Source organism: Leptodactylus fuscus, chromosome 3, assembly GCF_031893055.1.
Source record: "Leptodactylus fuscus isolate aLepFus1 chromosome 3, aLepFus1.hap2, whole genome shotgun sequence".
In the NCBI taxonomy this organism is placed as follows: Eukaryota; Metazoa; Chordata; class Amphibia; order Anura; family Leptodactylidae; genus Leptodactylus; species Leptodactylus fuscus.
Window position 1 is genome coordinate 50,677,072 of NC_134267.1, and position 19,139 is coordinate 50,696,210.

General features: G+C 43.9%; 2 protein-coding genes and 1 long non-coding RNA gene across 3 annotated transcripts in view; 2 read left to right on the forward strand and 1 right to left on the reverse strand.

Annotated features, from left to right (window-relative positions):
* SANBR (SANT and BTB domain regulator of CSR) overlaps positions 1–1,800 on the reverse strand; it is a 45,006-nt gene extending 43,206 nt beyond the window's left edge. The window contains exon 1 of the mRNA XM_075267578.1: positions 1,738–1,800. The gene's annotated coding sequence lies outside the window, so the exon portion shown is untranslated. The remainder of the gene's footprint in view (positions 1–1,737) is intronic.
* A 221-nt stretch (positions 1,801–2,021) lies between these two features.
* On the forward strand, positions 2,022–11,668 carry LOC142198475 (uncharacterized). Its single transcript, XM_075269511.1, has 5 exons — positions 2,022–2,156; positions 4,488–4,753; positions 7,320–7,451; positions 11,122–11,280; positions 11,507–11,668. Exons 2-5 carry the CDS (start codon positions 4,490–4,492, stop codon positions 11,666–11,668), a joined length of 717 nt encoding a protein of 238 aa, XP_075125612.1. The 5' UTR covers positions 2,022–2,156; positions 4,488–4,489.
* Positions 11,669–14,717: 3,049 nt separating this feature from the next.
* Positions 14,718–18,015, forward strand: LOC142196606 (uncharacterized). The gene is made up of 3 exons (XR_012715267.1): positions 14,718–14,823; positions 16,469–16,603; positions 17,942–18,015. It is a non-coding gene; the product is annotated as an uncharacterized LOC142196606 (long non-coding RNA).
* The last annotated feature ends 1,124 nt before the right edge of the window (positions 18,016–19,139 follow it).

Genomic DNA, 19,139 nt, shown 5'->3' on the forward strand with positions numbered 1-19,139 from the left:
AAAAGACCCCAGAGTATAATAATTGTTTATGGGTGTCCACAGTGCAGGGGCCACTATTGGGGATAATACTGTTTACAGGGGCCACTATGGGGGATAACGCTGTGTGCAGGGGCCACTATGGGACATAATAGAGTGCGCAGGAACGCGTAGGAAAGTTCAGTCGAGGTTGCTGGTGTCAGTCGGGGGGGGGGGGGGGGGGCATGTAAAAAATTTGCCACGGGGCCCCGCCATTCCTAGTTACACCACTGAGTACACCCCCCACACTGTATTATATGCTCCTCAGTACGCCCCCTCCACACAGTATTATATGCTCCTCAGTACACCCCCCACACTGAATTATATGCTCCTCAGTACACCATCTCCACACAGTATTATATGCTCTTCAGTACGTCCCCCCACACAGTATTATATGCTCCGCCGTACGCCCCCCTTCACTATTATACTTACCCATAAATAACCTCTGGGCGTCCTCCTCCTCCCTCTGACTGCAGGAGCTACTGACTTAGATCATTGCGTCTGCGTCGGGGCAGAAGTCACACTCTGTAGTCAGTGTAGGCCCACTGACTGCTTTCAGCTGTATGTACACTTGCACATATAACTGAAAGCAGTGATTGCTGCAGGCCACATGCGGCGGGCCAGAAAAATGTCCTCAGCGGGCCGCAGTTTGAGGATCCCTGCTTTAAACTGATAAAAGATAGAACATATTCTAGGGCTTAAAATCAGTCAAAGTAGATTCACACCAATAGCTTTCCATTTTTCTGTTAGTTGGGAATGCAGAAAGGAGCCAATGGAGTCCAAAAAATCACACTGATTTTAATAGGGTGTGACAAGGTCCATAACAGTAACACAGTAGACAAGGTTGCATAGAGATACAAGTCCAACCTATCATGTTCATCCAGAGGAAAGCAAACGCAAACAAAAACCACCATGCTGACACCAAATGCCCCATTGGAGGAAATAATAGCTTCCCAAATTCAAATATGACATTTGGAATAGGTCCCTGGATCCCCAAAACATCATGTACCAAAAATTTCTAGATTCCGCAACCTATGATACTCTTATCTAGGCCCCTCTTGATCTTGTATAAGTGATTAATTATGGAGCCCCCTAGAGGGCAGAAGTGAAGGTAGGCGTGAGCAGGATCGGTAGGTAAATAGGGCCTAACTCAAGCAGGTTACGGCCTATAAAAAAAAGAAGAAGAAGAAAGAAAGCAGCAAGGACCCACCGGGCCCCCTAAGACCGCTGGCCCCATGGCTTACTACAAGTACTTTCTATATATTTCCATTTCTTTTGCAGCCATTCTTGACTTTGGAGCCCAAATGTTGTGGAAATTGTCTGCACATAAATTGACCTTTGACTATTTTTTGTGGATTTAACCCTTTGCAATACATTGAGTGATATTTGAACAAAACCTGCTAAAAAATGTTTAGAACAAACTTACATGCAAAACAGGCATGGAAATATGCATGAAATTAACTCTTTGTTTCCTGCATTCTATGAGCATCTCAGTATACAATAGATACCATGCTACCTCAATTCAGCCAATTTTCAATGACTCGCACAGAAGGTGCGAATACCGGGAGTGTCTGTATAAGATATAGGATGGCTTTGTCTGCATCACTAATATGAGAGCTGTATGTACCAGGTGTGACCCTATATGACCATTATTACACTAGAAGTCCATGGACAGCAGATATGGTATCACACAGTACTGTCCTGCCCACACTGGTAACTTACCTCGCGCTCTAGTCAGTGACCACCTGCAGACTATCCGTGCACTCCTGCACCGGGAGACAACCAAGAGCCGGTGATACAGATTTTCTTGCAACAACCTACCATGCTGTACCACACCTGCTAGGCAGCCGGCCAATCAGACTGTAGGAAGTCAGACGTATTGACCAATAAGAATGCAAGGATGCGGCCGATGCCAAAGGCCGACATTGAAGAATGTTTCAAGGAGTGTTGACATATTATGGAACATATCGTGACGTCACTCAGCCTGTTTGGTTGCACGGCGCGTGGTTGCCTTGCCGCAGTGCAGCGGCTATCGTACAGCGTCCTCTGGTGTCCTAGCAACCGGAGCAGGGGAGAGACTATATCTGCTCTATCCAGGGCACACCCAGGACCTCAGAGGCTGGTATACGTGGGAGGACGTGGTGGGGGGTCTTATCAGGGACTTGTACTTACTCTATATGGGAGCTATGGTCACCTTGTGGCAATTTAAAGGGACGCTGCACCTAAAGTCCATGGCTTCTCGCTTTACTGTGCGCTGTCTATTGTTCTTTGTTATCAGGCGTTGTATAAAGTGACTGCTATGGTCCACACTTTGCAGAAAAGCTGCGTATTTGTTGCTAGAATGGGAAATCTACAGTAAGCCGTGCTATTTATCACTTCTGCTATCTGCACTTCTGACTACGGCGGAACAAATGCATCAAAATCAGCAACAATGCAGCTTTTCCACAGTGTGTGGCCTCAACCTAAGGCCGGGTTTCCATGCGGAAACCACAGCATGTCAATTATAACTACAGAAAAGCTGGCGGTTTCCCTATAGGTATAACGGGAACAGAAAGTCCGCAAAGGAAACCTCTGCAGACTTTCTGTGGAAAGTGCTGGGTGAAAAACCGCAATACTTTTACAATTTTTCCTGCAGCACTTTTTTAGCTGTGGTCTGCTACATAGGGTCTTAATTGACGTTCACACTACCCCTGCTGTCCGCCCCAGAGTTTCCGTCGTAAACCCCGGGGAAACCAGACAGGGGACGGCTTGCCGGCGGTCAGTTTTAAAACCCATTTGTTTGAATGGGATTTTAAAGGTGACCGCTGGTGTCCGTATGCAGCCTCTCTGCGGGGAAAGTGTTTTTTTTTGCACACACACAAAGTTCTGCATGTAGGATTTTGTGTCCGTGAAAAATAAAAGAATGGTTTCCAGATGCAGAGGCCGCATACAGAGAGCATCGGTAGTGTGAACCCAGCCTTAGCGTAAAGGGCTTTTCCCATCTTAGCAATACTTTACCTGTCTTCAGGATATGGGATAACTAGCAGATCGGTGGGGATCGATCATGAGAACAGGGTTTTTATTGCTCTCCATTTTAGTGGGGCTGCTCATCGCCTGGGGCAAGGGGTGTTTTTTAGAGATGAGCGAGTACTGTTCGGATCAGCCGATCCGAACAGCACGCTCCATAGAAATGAATGGATGCACCTGGTACTTCCGCTTTGACGGCGGTCGGCCGCTTAACCCCCCGCGTGCCGGCTACGTCCATTCATTTCTACGCGAGCGTGCTGTTCAGATCGGCTGATCCGAACAGTACTCGCTCATCTCTAGTGTTTTTCACACCAACTACTGGGCTGCCTAAGTTTAGCATTTGGTGAGAAAAACACCTCCCTTCAAACTGCAACATATTTCCTATTCTGTGAATAAGTGATATCTTGCTAATATAGGAAAACCTTTAAGTTTCAGTAGGTTTGCTATGGTAGAATCACTAGCAGTTAACTCACTGCAAAGTACTGTACAAGTCCTATCCACACTGTGCAGAGAAAAATCCACAGTACGAAGTGCCTTGCACTGCAGGTTTTGAGTACACAGCAATGGTTGAAACCTGGGCTATTCACACAGGAGACTACACTTGGACATTGTACTGCAAACCAATGCATATGACCTTGGCCTTAGCTCAGGGTCCTACATGGTATAAACGCCACAGTAAAAATCGTGGCATCTTACAGTCCATGCAAAGTGGACGGGATTCTATCAAATACCATCAAGACATTGTAGAAAAATATAGTATGTGCAGCAGAAATGCTGCAATTTCCAAAACATTGTGTTTTTTTAATCACAGCATGTCAGTTATACCAATGGAAACGTCGGCGGTTTCCCTATAGATATAATTGAAGCAGAAAATCTGTTTTTGCTGCAAAAAGCGTCATGGGAAAAAAAACACAATGAGTCTCCGCCACGGTGGGGCCATAGCCTCAAATGGGTTTTCCAGGCTTTTAATATTGATAAGCTATACTTAAGATTTGTGAGCAATATTAGATCAGTTGGGTTCAACATCTGGCACTTCCACCAATCAGCTGATATTGTGAGTAGACTCCAGTAGCTTTCGGTATCAGCTGACTGTAAAATCCCAGAAATCTCTTTAGATGAAAGTGGCCGCAGGGCTCAAGTCTATGAAACAAAGCTGTAATACCATACATAGCTGGAAATAATAAAATGGATGCAATGCTCACAAGGGTGCGATGGCCTACTCAAACAGCTGATTGTGGAGGTGTCGGGATTTGGGCCACCAACAATCTGATATCGATAACTTACCCTAAGAATAACTGATAATGTGAATTAAATGCTAGCTATTCAGAGTGCTTGAGGAGCTTTATTCTGTTTTTCCAGAGAGAAAGTTATTGCCCTCAAGTAGTAAACAATCATCTCATCCAGACAACCTATACCGCCTACAAATGTGACAGGCCTTGCAGCATTACCGGATCTCTACTGTACAGCAATGACAGACAGGAAGAAAAGGGATTCCCGAGTGACTGCAAATGTATTCTCAGAACTGGGGCCTGTAATTCCACCCTTCAGCCAAGCATCATACACAAGCAGAACAAGGAAATCAGAGAATTTTTCTGGCATTGAAGGCATTGGCTTGGGTATTCAAGATGTCAGATCAGTGAGTAGCGTGCCAGTCCCTAAGACAACCAAAAGCTTTCCCACCATTGTTAAAGCTGGGAAACCTGGGAAGACTGTTGTCCACAAAGCAGTTCAGGTGAGAGCTTCCCTTATGTTCTTTTATAGCCATGCTGTCTACAAGTGTATATACGTGATTATAGCCAAGCTCCTAAGCTGGAAGGCCATGCATATCTTGTTGACAAGAGGGGTCTGTACTTTACCAATCTACCCAGCATTCCATGAATTCTTGCTAGTTTCCCATACAGTAAATCCAGAGTCTTCAGGGTCTCCTTCTCTGTGGACATTATTGATAATACTAGATTCTACTCTTTAAAGTAGGAAGCATATGCAAAGCATTACCACCTTCCGCTGCCTCTAACGCAAAACATTTCTCCAACGCATTGACAGACAGTGAGCTTATGAAAGCACTTGGACCCCATAGACTATAATGGTGTCCATGTGTTTTCCGTGTGGTGTCCGCATGGAACATGCGGAGAGAAAAGTACTTCATGAATTACTTTCCTCTCTACATGACTTGTGGTGTAAAACACACGGACCCCATTATAGTCTATGGGGTCTGTGTGCTTTCATTGCTTGTCAATGCATTCGGTATTCCGTTCGGGGGGGTCCCCAAGCAGACTCCCCGAACGGAATACTGAACGCAGATGTGAACCAGGCTTAACGCAAAACATTTCTCCAATCTGTTGCTTGCTCAATCATGAATTATCCAAAATATTTAGCTTCGTTATCATATCTTACACTACATAATCTACTGCACTAACCTCCTCTGTTTCTTACCCCTAACAGCTTAGCTCTAATGTATCCTAAAGGGGGTTAAAAGACAACTAAAATATTGATGACTTAGCATAAAGATAAGCCATCAATATCAAATTGCTGGCGGTCCACCATCTGGCATCCCTATCTATCAGCAGTACAGAGAATGAAATGGGAAGCAGACAGCTCCATTCTCTGTATAGTGGCCAGACCAAGTTACTGCAGCTAAGCTCTCTTTCACTTAAAGAGGACCTTTCACCATATCCGGGCACAGGCAGTGTTATATACTGCCAGAAAGCTGACAGTGCGCTGAATTCAGCGCACTGTCGGCTTTCCCGATCTGTGCCCGGTGTGAAGAGCTTACGGCCCGGTACTGTAGCTCTTCTATGGTCAGAAGGGCGTTTCTGACCATTAGCCAGAGACGTCCTTCTGCCTCGCGGCGCCAATCGCGCTGTGCTGTGGAGCGGGGAGGAACGCCCCCTCCCTCTCCTGATAATGCTCGTCTATGGACAAGCTGTGTGAGCAGAGGGAGGGGGCGTTCCTCCCCGCTCCACAGTACAGCGCGATTGGCGCCGCGAGGCAGAAGGACGTCTCTGGCTAATGGTCAGAAACGCCCTTCTGACCATAGAAGAGCTACGGTACCGGGCCATAAGCTCTTCACACCGGGCACAGATCGGGAAAGCCGACAGTGCGCTGAATTCAGCGCACTGTCAGCTTTCTGGCAGTATATAACACTGCCTGTGCCCGGATATGGTGAAAGGTCCTCTTTAAATTAGAGCTAAACTGCAGTCACTTGATTCAGCCACTACACAGAGAATGGAGCTGTCTGCTTTCTGTTCAATCAGCTTCGGAGAACAGCTGCTGCACCCCAATCAATCTGATATCAATGACCTTTTAGGGTTGGTTCACAGTACCATTATATAATGTCCATTGCTCTCACCTACTGCAGGATGAGAGGAGTGAAGTTTAAAAGACAGATGCAGAAGGAGCCCTCTCTGTTGGGTATTTGTCTGCATTAGCTCCAATGTAATAAGCATGGCGGAAGCTTTATTTGATTATGTTTTTTACTCGTCTAAGGGAGCCTTCACACAGAGTATACGCTCTGCTCATTCTGAACGTAAAACTCGATTAAAAAAAAATAAAAGTTCTAAATCCCTCCTTTCCCTAGAATACATACAAAAGTAGAAACTTACTGTGAAACACATACACATTAGGTATCCCTGTGTCTGACAGTGCCCAGTCTACTGAATATAGGGGATCTGCAGTGCTCCTGTTCTGTCGGGAAGGGGTTAATAGGAGCATTGCAGATACCCTATATTCAGCCAGACTGAATTCCAAGTGGGGGAAGAAAAAACAGTCCTCAAGCTCAGGGAAGGGGCAGACAGACAACCAAAACACCCCCTCCCCTTTTCCAGCATCCAACTGCACCCAAAAACTACGACCATTTTAATTTTTGAAATTTTCCAGTAGCTGCTACATTCCCCTCCCCCCCCCCCCCCCCCGGCTTATACTCAAGTCAATAAGTTTTCCCAGTTTTTTGTGGTAAAATTAGGGGCCTCGGCTTATATTCGGGTCAGCTTATACTCGAGTATATACGATAAGTTTATATCCCAGACTGAATAGTTTTCAGTACTGGCACAGGAGAGTGTGCCTGAATTATTAAGCGGCTGGGTCTATCTCTAATTCAATCACATCTCGCAATGGATGGGGAGATAAGCACTTTTACTGGTAACACAGCATTGCTTGAAGCAGTGCCCTTCTGTTTATAAAGGGGGCACATCTGATAATAAACCCTTTTCATCCACATCAACTTCATTATTTTTTATGTAGCCAATAGATACTAATTTGGTAATATACTCTGAAGTCCATTACTGTTTTTCTTGCCCTAGGTATCCTCCAATGAGGAAAATTTGTTCCTTATAAAAATAGAAGCTTTAGAAAAGGAAATTTTCTTGCTGAAATCATCTGTTAAAGAAAAAGAGGATCTGGTTAAAGAGTTAAATAAAAGCATTGAGACCAAGGTATAGTGGCATACATATATTCTTTTTTATGTTGTTTGGTTATACTGTACAGATATGTTCTTCTTTATCTTTGCTCATATCTGGAGATGTCCAGATTTGTATGTCAACAGAGGACCAGCGAAACAAAACAATGTGATATCTTGATATTCAGGGATAAGATGCCAACCCTCTTAGTGTTCATGTGTGACCACCCAGTGGTTATGTTGTGAATTACAGCTTTTATTCTTGGTTTTTGCTAGCATCACAATATCATATTGAATTGGTTGAATATTGTTTTCATAAGAAATTACAGTCCTCAACCAAATTTAAGCTGACAATAGGATAGACACCTCTCAACCTGTTTTTGTGAAAAGTCTAAATTTAGTCAATATTTTTTTGGTAAAAGAGTATTCATTCGTTAAAAATTATCACCTACCCACAATATGTTAGACTGGGGGACTGATAAATTGGGGCTCCTACTGATCACTAGAATAGGCGAGCAGTATCTCTGTGTCCTACCCATCAGCCCTGCCAAAGAATCTGGTGAACAGCGATTTAGAAATTCTGCTTTAGAAATTTAGTTTTCATGTTTCGTCATAGGAAAAGAAAAATATCATTCAAGCCCAGTGACGTATTATGGGCTTTGTCTGTTTTCCATCATAGTATCGAAGTATCTTTAAGTGGAAAATAAAGAGCAGCATGGTATATTATGGGATCTGTGGCAGAGGTTCTTAACATCTATGACGCATTCCATGCTTTGTATAATCTTGGACCTGTATGTGCATTAGTTTCAGGTCTTCATGCTCCTCATTCATTTACAGTCTAAATACCTAACTATGCTGTTTGGTCTATCTACCTATATTTTTTAAAGAAATTCCAAAATGTGTAGTTGGTGTCTGGGGTCAGATTTTATTTGCAATTTAATGCAAAAGATATGAATAGATGCTTTCCGAGAGTTAGAAGAAAGTGCCGAGTAACAGTCTGGTCTGATGATTCAGTACTATCGTCAGCCAGTATTGATTTTCTTTATGAAGCGCTCCCTAGTGATAGGCTAAATGTGGCCCAAACCATTATTTTTTACTGTAAATCAATAAATATGGCATTATGACATTTGGAGCTTACATTAACCATGCACAGCTTGACTCATTCATCAGCCGGATAATTTCAGAAACCCTGCTCTATGCACTTATTAGGAGTAACCCATTCAGTGTGAGAAAGCCTTGCCCTGACTGCACCAAACAGCTCATTTTCATCCTATCCTATCCTATCCTACTAATATTATCCTACTAATCCTACTAATATTATAAATCCTACTAATATTATAAATGTGAATGTTTGTTCCTCATTCACAGCCAAACGGCTGAACGGATTTAGTTGAGATTTCACACATACCTACATATTCAGCAGGAAGGAAACATAGGCTACATTTTAGGTCCCACACTCCAGCGGAATCCTGGCCGCGACCGGCAAAAGTTGTCTCCGGCTCCGCTGCAGGACCTGAGATTACGTCATCGCAGGTCTTTCAGCGGAGCTCCTATTGGGTGGCTGTAGTCTGGGGGCGGGCTGCAGGGGAAGCCAAGCAGACCGATACGTTGGTGGCATAGTGTGGGCGGCACAAGCGCCCAAGTCCATGCCGGAAAAGATGGCGGCTGCTTGCAGCTCCGGAGCGGTGCCACGCAACAACACATTCGTCAGACAGCCGCACCTGCCCGCGAACTTGCCATCCGGAGGTACACATGCTGCAGAAAGGACCTACCATGCCACCTGATGTTCCGGCCGCTCCACACGTCGCTCGGCCTCACCTCTTCGGTAACTACAGCGGGCCAGGTGCTGTTCGCCCCAGGCCTGCCCTGCAAATGAGGCGCATCCTGTGCTTCCATGTCGCAGGACCGAGACGCCCTGTAACAGGTTCCAAGTACTGGTTGTTGGCTGCAGGGGTTGGGGGCTTTGAGGGTGCGTACAGTTGCGGGGGAGGGAGGGGGTTCGGGGGGGAAGGGGGGTTGGGAGTTAGGGAGAGGAAGGGGGGGTTGGGGGTTCACAGGGGGGGATGGCCTTGGATCAGGGGTTCAGAGGTGGGCCCGCAAGGACACTGTCGTAGGGGGGCACTGGCGGGGGTGTTTCTGTGTCTTGAACCAGTGGGGGTCGTTGTTGCGCGCCGCAGAGGGAGGCTGTGGAGGCGCACGGCCAGGAGTGGCGGCGGTGGTGGGTGCGCCACGGCGGGGGAAGGACATGGGTGTGGGAGCACCTGTGGGGGGAAAGGGGCCAGATATGTTGAGGAGGGTGGGCCCGTGGGTGCACTGGAGGTGGATCGCGCAGGGAGTGAGGGTGCCGCGGACGAAGTTGCGGGTATTGCTAGTATGGAATAAGTTAAATTTCTTTGCAGCAAGATTGCTCTTTGGTGTGTTCACAATGTTATTACTGGCCCCACAACAGCATAGAAGTGGTTTAAAAGAGGTTTCAGTAATGAAAGACTTTTTAAAGCCCCAATCCAGCAAAATCTATTATTGCCCTGTAGTACAAAATCATTCAGCCACTGAACAGTTGGCCTGGCTGGTTATGTTTGGCAGACTGACCTGTTTGTTCCACATAAGCTGGAAGTACCTGATTTCTATGTAATTTTACGAGAGCATAACATTGTGTCTCATAGACTAGGGCCTTTCCGATGCTCCGTTCCATTCTGATGATTATAGAACTGGTCTTGTCCTGCGCTGTGACATCTAAATGGAAAAGAACACCCCTTTGCTGTCAGTGGAGAGCAGAAGGCACTCAAATGTCATCTGAGCGCATTCCTCTACAAAATCTAACCCCCCTCCCATCAGCCTGCACACGTGGTCATGTGCATGAGGCTTCACTGTACATTGTCAGTGTGTGTGAACCAGCAGGTCAGTCCACCAATCACATGACCAGCCTGGGTGACCAATGGGAGGATGAATAAAGTGAATGGCTGCATTTTTCACTATACATTAGATTGTCTTGTACAGGGCTAAGGCATATGGTGGAGTGGGGCTGACGTCTGACATATGTATACTTTGCATTTATTTAACAAACCTGTTCATTGCCTGTATTGCAGCTCGTTGTCAGAATGCATTGCTTTTCCCCCTTGCTGAATGATGCAACTTACTCAGCGGGTGATAAAATCTGAGACCAGGGTCTGTATTAAATGAACAACTTGACTGTGGCAAGGGAAGCTAAGTATTTACTTCAGGACTTACCTTGGCCCACGTCCAGAAGCCCCTTCCTCCATATGGGTACCAGTGTAAACAATACATCCATAGGTGATTCAAGATGGCGTCTGTGACCTCTTCTGTACCTGTGACAAGTATGGAGTCTCTATCTCGGATCAGCTATGAATATTCTGTATCTGCAGCGGTGAGGGATGTGTTCAGTGGACTAGAGGACACAGCCGCTACCTTGGAGCACCTATGGACATGCAGCTGACTTACAGCTGGAGTTGTAGCACCAGTGACCCCTTGAGGGCAAAGATAAGAACTGAAGTTAATAAACAGCCTCTGATGTCATTCTATAGCAAAAAGAGGACAAACCTTGTAAGAATCTAGAATTTGCCCATAGCACCGCCTTTTTTCACTTTGCCATTTTTTTCTATAATATTGAATCTGTTTGCCAAGGGCAACTACTCCACTTTTTGGTCCATACTAGTTTTTATACATAAGGTCCTATTCTTTGTTTGCAGACTCTGCAGTTTACTAGGGATATAGAGCATGAAGTCAATGACCATAGAAGTACCAGACAGATGCTGGAGAGAAGCCAGAGGATAGTGGAAGAGAAGGAGCAGCTATTAGAGGAAAGAATCCAACATTATGAAAAAGTCAACCGAGACCTGCAGGATAAGGTATGGGCATAGAATTAGTTCCGCCACTTTTATGGAAGCCATTTAAGGGGATCTTTGAGACTTGTTATTGATGTGTACTCCAAACAACTCATCTGTGGGGGTGCCAGGTGTTGAACCCCAACGATCTCCTATTGATGACATAAGGATAGGTCATTATTATTCAGTCTTGGAGAACGCCTTAAAATTACTGTAAGACTTAACCTGCCACGTTTCTTTCCTTATAAAGTATGAAGAGATGCTGGCATCACTCCGGGAGCAAAGCCAAACTGAAGTGAACATCAGGGATGATAGGATTAATAAACTGAAGCAGCAGATCTCAGAGCTTTTCAAGGAAAAATCATGGTATAGTTTAAGAAATGTATTTGACACCTCAAATTTTAAGTATTGATTTTACACTTACGTAGCAGTAAAGGTGCATACACAATACACACAAAACAAACCATCTTGGCCACTGCTTTTGCAATTGCCATTTAAGGGGATAACTTCTGGGGACATTTGACCAAATCTTTATGGAAAAACGCCTTTGTTCAGAGTGAATACACAGCAGACTTAGAACACGGGTACTATGGCTTCTGTTTTTAGCATGGATGCAGTGTCCAGCTTGAATTGCCACGGCAAATGTGTTCACGCTGGTTTAGCCACCTCTCACAAAACCACTGGTTTATTTTTATATTTATTTTTATATTGAATGACATCACTAACAGTCCCTGTGATGTCATCATCTATCATGTGGCCTTAAAAGTTTCCGTTTGAGCCACCCTTGTTTGGCAGCCTGCCTTGCGCCTTTTGAAAATGTCACTGCCTTCCATGGCCAAAATTGTGACATCACCTCGTGGAGACACATCATCCAAAGTCACAAACGCTGGATATTATGCAGTCACCACTACTTATAATGGAATTGCGTGCACTAGCACTCTACATGAGACCCACCAACCCACGTCATTGACCAACCACCCCATCCCCAACATGACCAAACAGTTACTTTGCCAGAAAGTGACATCACACATAGCATCAATACAATCTACAGACCCTTAAGACCGGAAACGCAGCGATTTTGCCGCAGTGGAGACACTGCGGGAAAAATCGCGGCGTTGTACAGTACAGGCAAAGTGGATGGGATTCATGCGAATCCCATCCCCACTTTGCGGAAAAGATTGCAGCATGTCAATTATATCTACGGAAACGCCGACAGCTTTCCCGTAGATATAATGTTAAGAGAAAGTCCGCAGAGGAAAACTCTGTGAACTTTCTTTTAAAAGCGCTGCGGAAAGAAACGCAATGCGTTCACGCAGCGGTTCTTCCTGCAGCGCTTTAGTGCTGTGGATACAGCCTGTGGGGCCTTAGCCTAAGGGTGCATTCAGACTACGTAACGCTGGGCGTGTATGAGAGCCGTACACGCCGGCATTACGGCAGACTGCCGAACACTTCCCATTCACTTCAATGGGAGCGCTCGTAAACGCCGCTGTTACGAGCGCTCCCATTGAAGTGAATGGGAAGTGTTCGGCAGTCTGCCGTAATGCCGGCGTGTACGGCTCTCATACACGCCCGGCGTTACGTAGTCTGAATGCACCCTAAGGGTGCACGCACACTACGTAACGCCGGGCGTGTATGAGAGCCGTACACGCCGGCATTACGGCAGACTGCCGAACACTTCCCATTCACTTCAATGGGAGCGCTCGTAAACGCCGCTGTTACAAGCGTTCCCATTGAAGTGAATGGGAAGTGTTCGGCAGTCTGCCGTAATGCCGGCGTGTACGGCTCTCATACACGCCCGGCGTTACGTAGTGTGAATGCACCCTTAGGGTGCATTCACACTGAGTAAACGCTAGCTTATTTTGTAGAGTAAAATTACACTTGTAAATTTTGCTATCCCATTGACTTCAATGATATTTTTTTACAAGTGTAAAAATACGCCTGTAAAAAATACGCCTGTAAAAATACGCCTGTAAAAATACGCCTGTAAAATGTCATTGAAGTCAATGGGATAGCAAAATTTACAAGTGTAATTTTACTTTACAAAATAAGCTAGCGTTTACTCAGTGTGAATGCACCCTAAGGGTGCATTCACACTGAGTAAACGCTAGCTTATTTTGTAAAGTAAAATTACACTTGTAAATTTTGCTATCCCATTGACTTCAATGACATTTTACAGGCGTATTTTTACAGGCGTATTTTTACGGGCGTATTTTTTACAGCCGTATTTTTACACTTGTAAAAAAATATCATTGAAGTCAATGGGATAGCAAAATTTACAAGTGTAATTTTACTCTACAAAATAAGCTAGCGTTTACTCAGTGTGAATGCACCCTAAAGGTGTTTTATAATCCTGAAGGTGTTTTTGATACTAGTGACCTGCTGCTTTGTACTCTGTATATTTCTGGTGGCAAGAGGCCATGTGAAACAGTTGAATGGAATGACTGACATATGTCGGATGCCTACTGACCTTATACTAGTGACCTATCCTGAGAATTATCAGCATAAAAACCCTTCAGAGAGAACATCTGAATTCCATGGCAAGGGCTTCCTGGGCTACTAAGTGCACATACCTGTTTAACAAATCTCTATATCATCAAGGCAGTGATGTAGGGCCCCTCGATGTCAAATCTGCCATTCATGACACCACTGGAATGTCCCACCCCTACCACTCAGTGCAGTCATCATGACTATCTAGCAGCTTCTGATCTTGCCTCTCAATGTCAATGCTGCTACACCACCAGGGACATCTTGACTGTCCCTACAGGAAGCTTACCAGTAGTTCTGAAACTCCAAGACAGTGACTTCACATTGATGCCATGGTGTCATCATTTTAGTTCCTTGGGCATCAGCCAGATAGCTATTGCCCTGACAATTTATAGGGCTGACACTCTTTTGGCATCACTGCACACCAGACCTCAATTTGTGACATCACCTTTCATTTTAGAGCCTTAAAGAGAACATGTCAATCTATGCCAACAACAGTACTCATTGTGCCCACATTGCCAGTACCTGCTAGAGTTCATAAAAACTTTAAAAAAATTACACTAAAAAAGAAGATCATATACAAAAAACATATCACAGAAGAAAGGCCACACCACTTAGCCAGTACCAGATGATACATAGCTGTGCGGGCCCCATTGCAGTATATGATAGAAAAAGCACAGGTACAAAATGCAAATAAAACACCCTGCACAGCCATGTATCATCTGGTATTGGGTAAGTGTGGCTGTTCTTGTATGATATGCATAAAAACTTTCCACATTTTGCACATGGGCTAACTGTGGGACCCACATGTAATTCCTGAACGGGGTAAGAAGTCTTCCAATCCCAGTCCAACCTCGGGTAGCCACATCTGTACACGTGTATAGAGCTGTTTATTCATTTCTATGGTTATGGAAATACCTTGTATTTTATATAAAGCAATGAAATCCTGTTTCTGTCTTGTGTGTCTTCACATATAGGGAACATCAGAAACAGATCGAAGAACTTCAGAAGGAACTGAAGAAATTAGCAGAAGAAGCTCATGTGCTCCGAGGACAGCTGAAGAGACTTACCCTATCTCCACCTGTGATTACCATTACTTTCACTATGGGTATTTCAGTAATGTGATGTGGGAATTGCATTACATAATTCATTGTTATAGCCTAGGTTCTCATCTTGAAGTTGGCGTACCACAGGGGGTACTTGGACTGTGCTCCGGCACTGCTTACTGAAATTCAATAGAACTACTTTTCCCATTATGCATCTCTCTTCTCCACTCTCCCCTGCAATGATATTGCAGGTAGTGAATCGCCCCCTTTTCCTGCGTCCTGTGCTGCTGTGATGTTTCGTTTGACGCTCACAGGAGGGTAAGGGGTGAGGAAAACAAATGACATTTTTTAAATTCCACATTTTACATATTACATGATAAATAATAGGTTTTAATAGTTGAGTCTTTTACACACTGCAATACCAATTTTTAAAGGGGGATTTTTTTTGAACATTTAACAATTATTTCTTTTGTTTTTAAAAAAATTTTCTACTGTCATAAGAGCACTCGAACATGTGATGTCGCCTATAAAATATATATTTTTCTTTGCACCTAATGCACCTCCATACAACCACTCATCACCAGGCAATTGCATCTGTGGTTGTCTGCATTGATCATGTTCTCTATACAGTGGTGTAACTAGGAATGGCGGGGCCCCGTGGCGAACTTTTGACATGCCCCCCCCCCCCCAACCGACACCGAAGACCTCGACACCGACCCCTCCTGCGCATTTCTGTGCGCTCTATTATGTCCCATAGTGACCCCTTCACACAGTATTATCCCCCATAGTGGCCCTGCACACAGTATTACCCCCCATAGTGGCCCCTGCACACAGTATTGTACCCCATAGTAGTCCCTGCACACAGTATTATGACCCATAGTGGCCCCGGTACACAGTATTATCCCCCATAGTGGCCCCTGCACACAGTATTATGCCCCATAGTGGCCCCTGCACACAGTATTATCCCCCATAGTGGCCCCTGCACACAATATGATCCCCCATAGTGGCTCCTGCACACAGTATTATCCCCAATAGTGTCCCCTGCACACAGTATTATGTCCCACTGTGGATACCCATAAACAATTATTATACTCTGGGGTCTTTTCAGACCCCAGAGTATAATAATTGGAGACCCAGGGGGATAAAAACATAAAAAAACCTCTGTTACTCACCTATCTCCCGTCTCCTACGCTGTCGGCCTCCGAAGTAGTCGATCTTCAATGATGTCAGACGTCACATGACCCAGGACGCACGCCGGGGTCATGAGACGTCAGACAACTAGGCCGAAGTCTGCACGGATCGTGGAGAGGTAAGTAACAGTGTTTTTTATGTTTCTTACCTCTCCCGGTCCGCCAATCATTATACTCGGGGATCCGAAAAGACCCCCGAGTATAATGATAGCAGCGGTAGAGGCTGTCACCAGGCCCCTAATGTCCCAGGCTCTGTGGCAGCTGCCTCTGCTGCTATGGCGGTAGTTACGCCACTGTCTCTATAGAAGTAATCTGCTTGAATCAGTCTTATCTTTGAATCTATCAATGACTGCTTGGTGCCCACCATATAATACACCCCACAGCAGTATAGTAGACACACCTACCGTTCAGCAGATTGCCTGCTATGGTGTGCATAAGGGGTAACTTGTTATTACCAAATACCCCTTGTAATATACAGTATATTTTTTGCAGTTACAGAAATGTGAGAAGTGTGAGTCACTGTTGTCAGCCCTTGAAGACAGCAGGTCACAGCTAAAACTGAAGAACAGGACAATAGAAGAACTACAGTCAGTGTGCCAAAGATTTCAACGTCAACTCCAAGAACAGGTATGTCACTTATATTAATGCCTCATGCACAGAAAAGTTGTACAATTCTTTTAAGGGACTAAGCTCCATACATGATGTTCGATGGAAAACGCCACAAAATTGTTTTTGCATCAGTTTTGTGTTGAATTTGACAGATAAAAGCGCCACATACCTCCATACGACTTTGGATGCATTCAGAGATAGTGACAGATTCTCTTTAAATTATTTTCACACAATTTTTAAGGACTGTAAACCCCAATAAAAAAAGACTACACCACACTGTCATATGTGAATCTAGAATAATAGATTAGGGGGCGTTCACACTACCATTGGTGACCGTCAGCAGTGTCCATAGCTATTGTCCGTTACAAGATTTCAGCAATGGACACTAGCAGAACCATCACAAATCGGTTCAAATTTCCATTAATTTCAATGGTATTTTATCTTGTGTCCATTAGTGTCTGTTTACACCCAAGTCCAGCGGACAAAAAAAATCCTAATGCAGGAGATTTCTATCAGTTAGAAAAAACAGATGGCAAGGGTCCTTTATTTTTTTTAACATTGAGGTCTATGGGCAACGGACTTATAACAAATGGTAACTGATAGCCATCAGTTACCGTCTGTTATGATAGGTGTCTGGGTTTTTTTTTGTTTTTTATTTAACAGACACCTTCATAACTGACTCCAACAATGGTGTAAATCCTTCCTTACTTTACAAATAACCTATTGATGATTACTTAGACAGGACCGTACACCACCAAGTTCTTAGCATCTGTTAATAGGCTCCACTGCATTCTGTGCAGTTTGAATTTTCTCTTACCCCCACCCTTCCTGAGCAATAAGCGAAGTTTTGTTACCTGGTATGCTATTTAGCTCTGTAATGTCAGAAGGACAGTGTCAATAAAGGGGTGTGATTCAGAGCACCAATCAGAGGCAGCCAGTGTCAGAGCTCATTATCACACCCCATCTCTTCTACTGCCTGACACCACACACCTGACAGTACAGAGCCTAAATAGCATATCAGACACCATGGAATGGATGGGGCTAGAGAAAAAAAAAATCCAGCTGTGCTGGAATTCATAAAGCAGCAGCTATTGATGTAAAGAGCTGGACTTGTTGCAGGTGGTGAAAGGTTCACTTTAACATATGGTCTATGTCTGCAACACTAGATTTCACAATACTACTAAACGCTTACATTATAGGTGGGAATGGAAACTACAGGCAAAACTCCGGTGACTACACTAACTTTATGCCTCAGTAATGTGTGAAATAAAACTAAGAACATAACAGTAGATACTACAAGACACACATATCAAGCTGAATTAATTATCCTCTATTTTTATTTTTTTATTTGTCAAGGAGAAATTGCAAAGTGTGCTCGTGGACAGAAACAGCAGGAACCAAAAATAACCCAAAGAAGCCAAACCCCAGAATAAATGTATTTTTTAGTCGTGGATGTATTAGTGCTGCTGTTATATTTCTATAACCAGATCGGCAGCTTTTGTAATAATTTTTTTATTATATTTTATTAAATGTGCTAAATTCATCAACACAAAAACCATGAACATGAATACCTGGAGTGTTGTAATTATTTTATGTGTACTTCTAGAGGTCTCATTTCTTTCCTATCTTTACATATACATGTCATAGAGCAGCATATATGAACGCAGAGTGTACAGTCTGAGTGTAATATCCATACAAGCTGCTAAATCCTTTTGTGCATTCTTATTTCAGTCCAATTTATACTCAGATATTAGACAGACACATGATCTTCTTTTTGCTTTATGTATAAGTCTATAAAACACCAAGCTTTAATCGCCAATTAATCAGATATTAATTAAAATGGAGAAAGAAAATCAAAGTAGTGCTCTGTCATAGCCATAGGCAAATGGTCATAGGAGTATCTGTTGATGTGGGCTACTATGAAGATGGGACACAGTATAAGAACATGATAGGACTTCCATGTGTTTTTGAATCTTCAACACATTTTTAGAATATTTTCTGGTGCTAACGCAGTGTAAGTTTTGTTCCATGTTTTATATAATATAATTTTTTTTTTTTTTGTGGATCCTTGCTTTGTGTTGACACCAGTGGCGATACACGTGATATCTATTTATTTATTTTGGATGTGTATTCCCAAACTGTACCTTTGTGGTTTTTGTCTTTGGGCGTGGAACCATCTAGCTAGCCCGCTGTCTTTTTATTCATTTTGTATATGTATGAATTTCTATTTGCTACCTCTATTATTAACATTGTCATTACATTTTGTCTATTTTATGTCTCCTTTTTCTTTGGGTTTCATGTGCAAGTCTAAACATTGTATAACTTGAAAAAAACAAATTATGGGGATGATGTCACTCCTTAGGGAGAGACCACCTTCTCAGGTGTGTGGAGACTTATACAGCCATAGTTGCTCCACTGCAAAGTAACATGGGAAGAATATGCAAATCTGTCTCCCAAGATGTAAACAGGGAGACAGTGCCTCTGTTATGCTGCCCTCTATAGCAAGCACCCTGAACAACATGCCCGATCTCCCAGAAGCCTTTGCTGCATGATG

Bases quoted from the DNA above. Each gene is read 5' to 3' on its own strand.
- LOC142198475 (XM_075269511.1), top strand. From the start codon at position 4,490: ATGACAGACAGGAAGAAAAGGGATTCCCGAGTGACTGCAAATGTATTC. The intron at 7,452-11,121 runs GTATAGTGGCAT...CTTTGTTTGCAG, and splicing joins ATAAAAGCATTGAGACCAAG to ACTCTGCAGTTTACTAGGGA. The intron at 11,281-11,506 runs GTATGGGCATAG...TTCCTTATAAAG, and splicing joins ACCGAGACCTGCAGGATAAG to TATGAAGAGATGCTGGCATC.